At 39.3% G+C, this 10791-nt stretch overlaps 1 protein-coding gene across 1 annotated transcript; it reads right to left on the bottom strand.

The window, feature by feature from the left end:
* Nucleotides 1-1103: 1103 nt before the first annotated feature.
* LOC144640917 (collagen alpha chain-like) lies at nucleotides 1104-10259 on the bottom strand. The gene is made up of 15 exons (XM_078499975.1): nucleotides 10161-10259; nucleotides 9323-9370; nucleotides 8225-8278; nucleotides 7487-7522; nucleotides 7108-7125; nucleotides 6585-6602; nucleotides 6108-6143; nucleotides 5447-5479; nucleotides 5301-5360; nucleotides 4850-4891; nucleotides 3990-4125; nucleotides 3362-3465; nucleotides 2686-2748; nucleotides 1824-2027; nucleotides 1104-1274 (listed from the first exon to the last, which is right to left on the bottom strand). Exons 1-15 carry the CDS (start codon nucleotides 10257-10259, stop codon nucleotides 1119-1121), a joined length of 1107 nt encoding a protein of 368 aa, XP_078356101.1. The 3' UTR covers nucleotides 1104-1118.
* Between the last annotated feature and the right edge of the window lie 532 nt (nucleotides 10260-10791).

The raw sequence follows: 10791 nt of genomic DNA, 5'->3' as shown, positions 1-10791 counted from the left end.
AGGGACTACCAGATCCCCCCTGTGCTTGTGATCTGTGACAGGGTCCCTCAGGAGGTAAATAGAAACTGATTTAACTTTTTGCATTGGGAAATTACCCTGGGCGCCCGAGGCCACGAACGCGCGTCTCATGGCCGCGCTTTCCGCGCACGCGCAGAAAAATCCTATGGCACTCAGGGTATGGGAAAATGGTGGATTTGACGCACACAGTGAGACTGGAACCGGGGTGCCAGAACACTCCCGAAACGGCGAAAGCGAAAACACTTTCGATACCGAGTTCTTTTTCTAAACCGAAGTTAAGGAAACACGTCATTGAGAAGAATAAGGAAGATCCTAAGACGCTAGGCCAAGCCCTGATTGCGCTTCCCCCCCCCCCCCCCCCCCCCTCTGTTCCCTCACTTTTTTTCACCTGTCACACAGGCTCCCACCAATTCGAACACCCTCCAGTAACCTCTCATTGTTGAGAAAGAAGGCCCAATTCCTATTCTTGTTTTGCAAAGGGGAACGATATATTGGAAGAACATGGCCCATTAACAAACAGCCACAAGGTATATTTATGAACCTAGAACACTGCAATATAATACGTATATACTAGAAAAGAGAAAAATATTAATGGATCTTCTCCATGTTACCAAAATAATTTATCTCAAAATTTATCTTTAAAAGCTAACTTGGCTTAAACAACTTTATTTATTCTGAACGGGTTTGAGGCTCAATTGGTTTCTCTTACTTCTACGGCAACAGTACTTACAGAACTTAGTAGAAAAGAATTCCCTTAAGTTTTAAACCACGGCTATAAACATAAACCCTAAAATGCTGGATTTAGGTTACTTCACACAGTTAGAAGAGCACAGGGCAACAGAGAAATGCGCGAAGTATTCTGGCAATGTCAATCTTGAATGGCTACTTTTCGTGGTCGTTACAAACATTGAGGGAGTTTACCACATTGAGCAACCAGCTTTTATAACGCGACACATCGCGTACGCCAAACTCGTGCAGTAAAACTACAGTAAGACCTCAGGGTCGTATATTTTCAACTAAATACTAAGTACATTCTGGAGAAATGTTCTAACACGTGAAATTTACAATGACTTCCCAATTTTGCTTGACATTTCTCTTGGCTAGTGCACAAAGCACACAGGCCCTAACTGAATGGTGAATTTCTGTCTAAGCAGCTTACCCCCCACATCATAAGCCGCCACGTCCATCACAGGTAAGGCGTTCTTTTGTTTAGTGTTGATCTCAAGGACCGTTCGATGCCAGGAGTCATCTTTGCTCTACAAGAAACAACATAAGCTAAATCACGGATAAACGTTTAACAGATATAAGTTTCTTGACCTCAGAGCGAGTCTTTACCTAACTGAATAAACGTTGACCCTGTGAAAAGCATAAACCATGAACGATATGAGCCATTGGTATTCTGGGTAGATAGCCTTGAAAAGCTTAGTAATGTTCCTTTTAATGATAATCAAGATATTTTTTAAATACCCAAAAATTAACGTTTAGACAGAAATGGTCATACTCTTTTCATATCTAGCATCCAATTTGTGCCAAAACGTTCCAATATGATTTACAAAGTCACGTGACAAGGTTTTGGAAAGGGACTTTCAATTGATAGACTGTTCACAGTCCCCTATTTTTCCGTGAAGTCGTAGAGATCGATCGTCGCGTTCCTAAACGCGAGCGAAAACTGGGGAGAGTGCAAAAAGCCCGTGGGCAGGGAGGAACCGAGATGGCGGCCCGTAAAACTCAACGATTTTAATCTCTACGACTTCACGGAAACAGTGTAATCAATTGGTATTTCAAACAAGGCACCAACTACTCACATCACAATTGTTGGTAAGGACTTTAGGTTTTGTCTTCTCTGACGATGTTAGTTCCATTTCATTTTCTCCTTGAAGTTTAATAGTGCGGTCTCCTTCTTCTTCCCATGCGCGTGAGTTGTAGCAGTGATAAGCTATAGTCCGAGTGATACGCATGCTCAGTAGCCTCAAGAACTTCATCTGAATGGGATCCATTTTGTATTCAATCTACAATGAAAACAAAGAGACTCAGTGAGGAACTTCGTGGACTGAGTAAGAGAGAGCAAAATAATACTTTCACATGACACGTGACATACACCTCAAACAAGACGTTCCGATATAAAAGGAGACTGGGATTGGCTCTCACTGCATTGTGACAGGAACAACAAGCTTTATTTCACGCAATTCTGACGCAATCATATCATATACAACGCCTCTCACCCCCCGCAATGAGCGTAGCTATACGAGGCGGGAGGTAAAGAAGAAAATGAAGAAGAATAAATAAATAATATATATTTATTAATTAAATAATTTTCAAAATGGTAATAAGAAAAATAATAGTGACTAAATTAAGCTAAAGTATGTATGTATGTATGTATGTATGTATGTATGTATGTATGTATGTATGTATGTATGTATGTATGTATGTATGTATGTATGTATGTATGTATGTATGTATGTATGTATGTATGTATGTATGTATGTATGTATGTATGTATGTATGTATGTATGTATGTATGTATGTATGTATGTATGTATGTATGTATGTATGTATGTATGTATGTATGTATGTATGTATGTATGTATCCGTTTAGGGAAAAATCGACTGTAATTGTATTAAGCAGTTTTGATTTCGCAATTTTAATACAAAAATTATGTTACTCACTAGCTGTACATCTGGGTGAACTTCACTGATCCATTGTTGAGATTGTGGGTCATCGATGGTGATCTGTCATGAAATAAGAAGTTTAGCTCGCTCTAAAAGTGCTTATTTTCGAGTTGATGTGAAGGTAAAAAAAAGAAAAGTCTGCATACGAGCCTAGTGGCCCATCAGGCCGGAGCTTATCCTGATTTCCGAAGAATCAAGCGACTAGGGAGTATTTCTACTCCCCCAGAATGGGATGCTAGTGCATCGCCGGGTTCCCCCCAGCATTAAATTCGCTGGTACCCATTTATAAACCTGGGTGAAGAGAGGCACTATGAGTGTAAAGTTTCTTGTCCAAGAACACAACACAGTGACCCCGGCCAGGGCTCGAATCCTGACCGCTCGATCCGGAGTCCAGCGCACTAACCACTAATAATATTTTTAGGTAGTGCTTTTAAACATTTTAGATTTTAGATTATATATTTTTACATTCTTATAAATTCTTTTTTAGTTTTCTTTTATCTGTTATTTTAGTGGAACATCTGTAAACTAGCTATTCTAAGCTAAGCATGTTTCCCACTTTAAATAAAGTATTGTATTGTAATAAAATAATAAAATAAAGTATTGTAACCATTAGGCGCGCCTCCCTCATGTGAAATACAAGTGCGCAAATATGATTAGCATTAGGCAAACTTACATTTTCTTTCTTTGGATCAACGCAAGCCCTTTTATTCTCAAAGTCACAGAAAATGTACTCAGCATCATTGATGCAACCTTCATTGGGGTCGATCCAGTAATAACCTGAATGTGCCAAACACAAAAAACACATGGCCTCTTTTATAAAGAAAATAACATCAGAATAGTTACATGATTTGTTGTTTGCAGATGAAGTTAAACAAGGCATTTTTTGTGCAACTTGGGAGGCAACAAACTAGGCAGCGTTTTGTGAAATTTGCCTCACAATTTCGTATCGCCGTTGCGAAACAAGTTACATGGAATATTGCGAGGGGTGTACACTGGAAACGCTCTAAAATTTGTTGCAAAGCGTTGCAAAATGCAGAAGCCAGCGCTCCACGAGGGGTGTTATTACACTGGAAAAACGCTCTAAAAATTGTTGAATCGTCGCCACAAGCGTTGAAAAACGCAGAAGAAAGCTCCACTTCTCGGGGCCATTTCGGTAGCAAAAAAGTTGCATACAAGTTCACTCTGTGGTATGTGTCATGAAGCCGTTTTTCATGTAATTTGTTTCTTTGTTGCAAGGCACCGCAAATCGCACGAACTGTTACCAAGTTCAACGAAGTGTCGGGAATCATTAACTGACTCACCGCTTTCCACAGTGACGGTACTGTCTAGCTGCAGATCTCTGCATGAGCGGGCGGGGTGATATTTACTGCCTTTCTGCCGTTTGTAGTTGCCTCTCTGATTTGTATAACCGTCCAAGATCTTTTTCACTATGGGACTCTGAAAGCAGATTTAGAAAGAATCTTAACTTGATGACAAAGGACAGGCGCATCGAAAACTGAATACAATTCATTAACATCAAAACTTGATAATGTCTAATACTGTCGAATGAAGTTTAAATTTCTTTAGGTTTATATTTGCAGGGGATGTGGCGTACGAGCAGTTTTAGGTGTTTATATGCTCAAAAAACATAACGATGTAACGCGCACGAACTTGTACAGTTCTAAGTTACACGAGCAATACTAACCTCTAAGCACACTGTAACGACATAAAAACCAACACAACCTACACAACATGATGCTTATAATCGAAAGAAATCAAAATTCTTTTTACGAGCTAAATATAACTATAAGCCTTGTGTTAAGGGGCGGGGATGAGGGTTATTGTGGTAGGGATGTTTGCGTCTAAGATTGAGGTAGGGTGGTTATTCCCCTAGGGGAAATGGGGCTGTTCAACCTCGTTCCCAGTGTCTCTCTCTCTCCGTCACCCAGAGCGAGAGAAGTGGGGGGCGGGAAGAGAGATCCTGATTACGAGGTTGGGGGCTGTTATCCGAGTTATTATTTTTTTATTCTCTTTTCTGATTGAAGTACACCTCTTTTAAGGTTAGTCCTAAAAGATTGGTAGTACATGAATACAATAACGCTTCTCTTAATTCTTATCACTTTTCTGTTTGACAAATGTATAATTACTATAAAGAGAAATTTAGATTTGATCAGTGAGTTACCTCTAAAACAGGAGATTCTTCATTGCTCTTAGAGGAAGTCCTCTGCAAAAAAAAAACATCAATTTATAGTAGATGCTATAATGTATGTACTCTCATTTGAAACTGTCACAAAATGGCTCGCCATACAATCATCATCTTCTCAACCACACAAAGAAGAAGAGACATGGTACAGCTGCTTTAGCTACAGGAAGTCACTTATAAAATAGAAAATGGCAACTTTAAGAGAATTCGAAATTTTGTGTAGTCGTGATGCTCAGGCGAGGGTTAGGGGTGGATCTTGGGGGAGGGTGTAGGGGGTGCGCATCCCCCCACCCCAGAGATGAACTGCAGCTCTCTAATACCACTGGCATTCTTCAAAAAAAGACAGTTACGCCATTTCTTAGTGGTGCACCCCTGATCAAAATTTCACAAAGAACAACTCAACAGTGGTCTATATTTAATACTTTCTTACCTTTGTGCTGGAGTACAGTCGATAATTAGGCGGAGGTCCTTTATCACCTGTTCCTGTGATCTATAGAACAAGAGTAAAGTGCAACGGTTAGTTAAATGGACAACGATTGTACAGACTGTATAAGATGAAGTAACTAGGACACTTACAAGTGAACTAACAAGGTAGTTGCCAGGAGGACCCTAAATAAAAAAGAAAATCAGAAGTGTTAATTAAACAAGAAGAGTATAACCTTACATCTACTACCGATAATGGTACCCCCCCCCCCCCCCCCCCTCCCCTGCACAGAAAGACATAAGCATAAACGCAAGCATAGGAACTCGATGTTTACTAGTAACAAAACTCAAATGCTCAGGCGGGCATATCTGGAACGAGTGCTTTAATTGGGCAGACACGGTCACGGTGTTTCGCTTTCACACTTCATAACACGAACGCAAGCACAAGAAAAGGAGACATTTTGATCCTTGTGGTTGCACTTACGCTTGTGCTTAGGCTTGCGTCAAGGCTGTTCTCACGGTGAAATAAGAGCTGTTATGCTTGCGTCTGTGCTTGCGCTTGTGGTTGGGTCGCTAGTGAAAACCAGGCTTTTGCACCAGTCTGGCTTTCTACTTCCATTGAAGCCTGAATTTTAACTACTTAAGTTGTTGCACAATTACAAAATAGCCTTCTGTTTATAATGAATCAACGCTAGACTTGAGTTTCGAGCTCTGACTCATAAGTCCAAGATACTTTTCATCAAGACACCGCGGCTTTCGTTGTAGGTTACGTCCCAGTTCTAAAATCCCCTCTATTACGTAAGAAGTCTCGAACCTGCGGTCCTGGTGGGCCGGCAGGTCCTGGGTCTCCCTAAAAATAATAATAAACAAAATGATTAGAAGCTTAAGTATGGTTTGTTAAAGCTCGCGTCAAAATCAATGAACACACTCACTACAGCAGCAAGTTTTGCAATTGCTCCCACCCCCAGTGAAACGGGTTTGAATGATAGCGGTGAGAGCCAATTATTCTAAAATTTGCCACTTGTTGAATTTTTTTTTTTTTCGAAATTTCGCAATTTTTTGCCATCTTTCTGTTGGTTTCCAAGCTTTCCAGCCAATCAAAAAGCCTGCAACTAGTACAAGCGCAATTTGCCAGCACGTGGTCACTTTTCTGCTATCCATACTAACCTGTTCTTTGATTGGTCAAGAAAGGAAACCAACACAAAGCTCACAACAAAAATCAAAAAGTTTATTGACAAGCAAAGGTTTCCCGCGGCGCGCCATTGCAAAGAATCCCAGCAACAAAACTTACCGCCATTCCCTCGCCACCCTGAAAATGAAAACAAGAAGACGGTAGTTAGTTTAAAATATCCCTTCTTTAGTTTGTGATGTCGGTGCGTTATCATAATTATTTCCACTTTTTAAACCTTATACACGTATATCTGAGAGTCAATTTAGGGGGATAAGACTGGATTTTTTTTGTTTTTCAAAGTAATTTGATATGTTCATTGCTGTGGTTTGAAACGAAGTAACTAGTCCTTTATCTTACTTTGCTTTTTTGATTAGTTAGTTCTAAATACAACAAAATTTCACGGATCAGAAAAGCAATAACCTGAATAACTAAAGTCAGGAAAGAAATCTTTTTACAAAAGACCTATTTTGTCAATGGTTCGTATACGGGCTTAACAAACGATATAGTTCTTCTGCTGACTACACCCGAATGTAAGTAGTGTATTTGCGTTGAATCCAAAGGACCTTTGGAAAAATTTACTTCCTAAAGTTACGTTTAAAAACAAGAAACCAAACATAAACATTTTATCAAGCCGTCTTCTTACCGTTGGTCCACGCTCACCCTACAAACGAAAAAAGAAAATACATATTATTAACTTTCCTTTCTTTTAGATTTTACGAACTTCCTAAATCGTTAGAAATATTTTAGAAATAACATATAATACTAGCGGATATTTTGCGAGTTGCATAATATTTTTCCGAGCCCCGAGCAATGAGCAAAATGTCCGCTCGTATTGTATGTTAAACTATCGAATAAGGGATTTATTATTCCACTAATTTTCCACTTAGTTTGAGCACTAAAAGAAAAGTTAGATTATAATTATTGCTGCTAGAAGATGAAACAAAAATTAACATATATTTTAAGGAAAAACTGGTGGTCAAAGGGAAAAGTAAGAATACAATACAGGAAACAAATTGACTTACCGGTGTACCAGGATTACCTGCTGGTCCTGTTGGTCCCTGAAAAAAAAAAGAAAATTATTACAAGTTTATCGGTAATTCTCCTCTCTGACTGTCACATATTTTCTTCAACGTTAGTTCTGAGAATAAAGTGGTACATCTACATCAAAACATTGTCCCTTAGAATGCTCACTGCTCACCATTTATCCGGTCTGAACTGGTTTTTACTGGTTTTGATAGCAAGTCTGTTATTAAAAAATTTGATTAACACCTTCAATGTGAGCTACCATGACAGCGGTCAGAATGATTTAACTAGTAGCTCCTACTGACCTTTACCATTAACGATCTGACCGATGGGCGACTGATACATCATCCTGCTTCAGTAGTACTTAGGTCAATCCCAATCCAACACGGCTTCACACTTATCAGCAGCTTCCAATCGAAATCGGTTGGAAAAGTGTTCCACTGGGACACAACAACTAAATTAAGGGAAACCGCTTACGTGAAAAAATGTCCAGAAGATTCGGTGAATTTTTGTTAAATTCTAGACCTTTCTCAAACGCGCACAAGTACTTTAGGAGACCTCAAATTGCACCACGTGAGCTTGTCGTAAGCAATACACGTCATGTTGCCTAGCAACCTCTCAGTGCAGGGTTTTGGAAAACTGCAGGCTCAGTCAATTAGTTAACAAACATTATTCCTGTCAAAAATGGCGCTTAGTTCTCCAGTAAGGGAATATGAAGTGGGGATAAAATAAACTACCTCATCTCCGGGATTTCCCTGTGGACCAGGTGAACCTTGCGCTCCTTGAGAGCCCTGTACGAATACAACAAGAAATAAAACAGTTAGTCAAGTCAGTTCTTGTGAATTTGGTTGAACGTTGAGTTCATTAGCAAAATGATCCCACATAAATGGAATCTAGCATGGCTAGCGATAACAGTGTTCTCCAAAAGTCATAACTGGTGTATGAAATTGTAAGCCATCGTCCAAAGATCAAGTCTGCACTAAGGCCAAGTCTGCGCTCTTTTAAAAGGTGTTTGTCCTACGAATCTGCTTTTGTAGACTACATCACACCCTGCTTCAAACCACTACGCACCTGTCAGGCTAGGATTTTCCAGATAGACCTCTTTACATAACAGGTTCTTATTTTATAACATTCAGTTAAAGAATTTAGTTTCTTTTTTGATGTTGGCGTAAAGGTTATAAAAGAAAAAAATAATAAATTAGTTTAGAATGGGGTTTATAATTGTTCAGATTTCAGTCATTTAGAAAATTATTACAGGCATATTTTATATAAAAGTTGGTAAAGGAATTGTCCTTCAAAAAATGCTTGTCTCGCAAAATTTTAGCCAAATTGGCAACTTATCTTTCGTTTGTCTCGAATTTTTTTTTGTGACGCCTTCCAGGAATCTCGATTTTTTTCGCGGTAAGCTAAAAAGGTCGCGGGCTCGCAGAAAAGTTATCAGTCTTGCCAATCTCGCAAAGTCTCGCATTTACCATTCAACACCTGATTTGTCCCTAGTCGACTCTTATGCGAATATTGCAAGACGCGAGACATGATTCCCTGCGTGTTCAGCTTCCTCGACACGAAAAAGAACTGAAAAGAACAACTTATATTGCGCCAGATTCGACACCTCTTTATAAACAGTAGATCAAAATCAATATTCTTCCAGAAACAAGTACCTGCTTTGAACTAAGAAACTAATATCCGATTTCATATCTTAAATAGCCTCAATTTCCAAGTAAACATCATTTATATAAGAACCCTTTTTTAGGCTAACTTGGAAAATGCAGGTTCTTATTTGCAGTTTTTTACAGTATAAGCAGTAATTGTAGTTACAGACAAGATGATTCACTTACCGGCGGGCCAGGGGGACCTGTAGTACCGTTATTTCCAGAGTCACCATCCTAGCCCTGTCAAAACGTAATCAAATTCAATGACAGTTAATTTAATACTCGAATTGCAGATATGCAACTTTTTTTCTTACATCTTCTGCAGGCTACTAAATAAACTGGATCGTTACAAATCCAAGGAATCTGCCAAATGCAAATTGAGTAAAACAATTACTTGTGTTTTGAACAAAAGAAGGTTATGGCTGATAATTCATCATGCTACTCGGGAAAGAAGGTCACCTTTCTTCCCGAGTAGCAAAAGTCTTCGACTCGATGACATCTTCTCCCGGGGACGTAGGTAAAGGAACTATAGTACTGCCTATACGGGGAGGCTGCGCCCAAAACAAGCCTGGAGGTATATTAAAGGGCAGGGATTTCACGAGTTGAAGTATAGGAAAGTATCCTTTAGGTATCAAAAAGAGCCTTTCAAGGACTCCGAACAGATGCACCTTACGACTGATTCATCTCAGTGTTTTAGGTGGTTACTAAAGTGGAAAGTTTAGAAAAGGGATTGCAATCCGTTTCAATCTTCGTCAAGCTTCTTGCCATTAGCACCTTCTTTTGTATTTGCCGTGTTATTGAAATGTTCCTTCACTGTTTTATGAGTGTCATTTTTTATATTTCACCGAGTTTGATGGTCATTTCCCATGCCTAAATTAGCTAAAATCGGTGACACAGTCCCTTTAACTCTCAGAATCTCGAGATCAAAAGAAATAGTCAGTCATTTCTCTAACGTCCCTTCTGAGAATTTGGTATTACATCAAGATAATTTCCTTTAGTTGACTATTGTCTTTATTCTCAATACCTTGTGCTTGACAATATACTGGATCCTGTAAGGAGAAAGTTTATATTCACTCTCTATTCCAGAATTTCTTATCTTTCCTGGCTTTCCGGTAACCGCCATCTCCTGCAAATGTATCGTTTAAGTAAATAATTACAAACAGTCCAAACGGCAATGGATTGTTGTTACTTCCTTAAAAGTCAATCTTTAGTCTCAAAAAAGTGAATATGACTCGAATATAAACCAGTCGTTTAAATAATTTTTACTAGGCTCTACACTGTAAAAGCAATCGACTCCGTGGTAATTCGACTTTTTATGTCACCAATTCCCATGCTTCCTTCTATGGACCTACAAATGAAATCAAGAGTTTACACGCGTGAAATTCGACTTGGTCGAGGCTAACAATAATAGCTGTTATTGCAGTTCTCAGCGGTTTGGCATACAAACGAGGCAGAAGGGTCATTCTGCATTGCGTTGACCGACGTGTGGACCCTGTCGCCTTGTCCGCATGCATTCTTTACAAAGAAAATATTAACTGCAGTAACGGCTATAACAAACAAACAACACTATCCGTGTCTGTATTTATTACCGTTTGCCCCGGTACTCCAGTTTCCCCGATATCTCCGTCCTCGCCGACAATACCCTGGATACGAAT

The sequence above is a fragment of the Oculina patagonica genome, unplaced genomic scaffold, assembly GCF_052425735.1.
Source record: "Oculina patagonica isolate OP01 unplaced genomic scaffold, crgOcupat unplaced559, whole genome shotgun sequence".
Taxonomy (NCBI): Eukaryota; Metazoa; Cnidaria; class Anthozoa; order Scleractinia; family Oculinidae; genus Oculina; species Oculina patagonica.
Note: the sequence above shows the minus strand (reverse complement) of the source record. Positions and strands in the feature narration are given on the sequence as shown.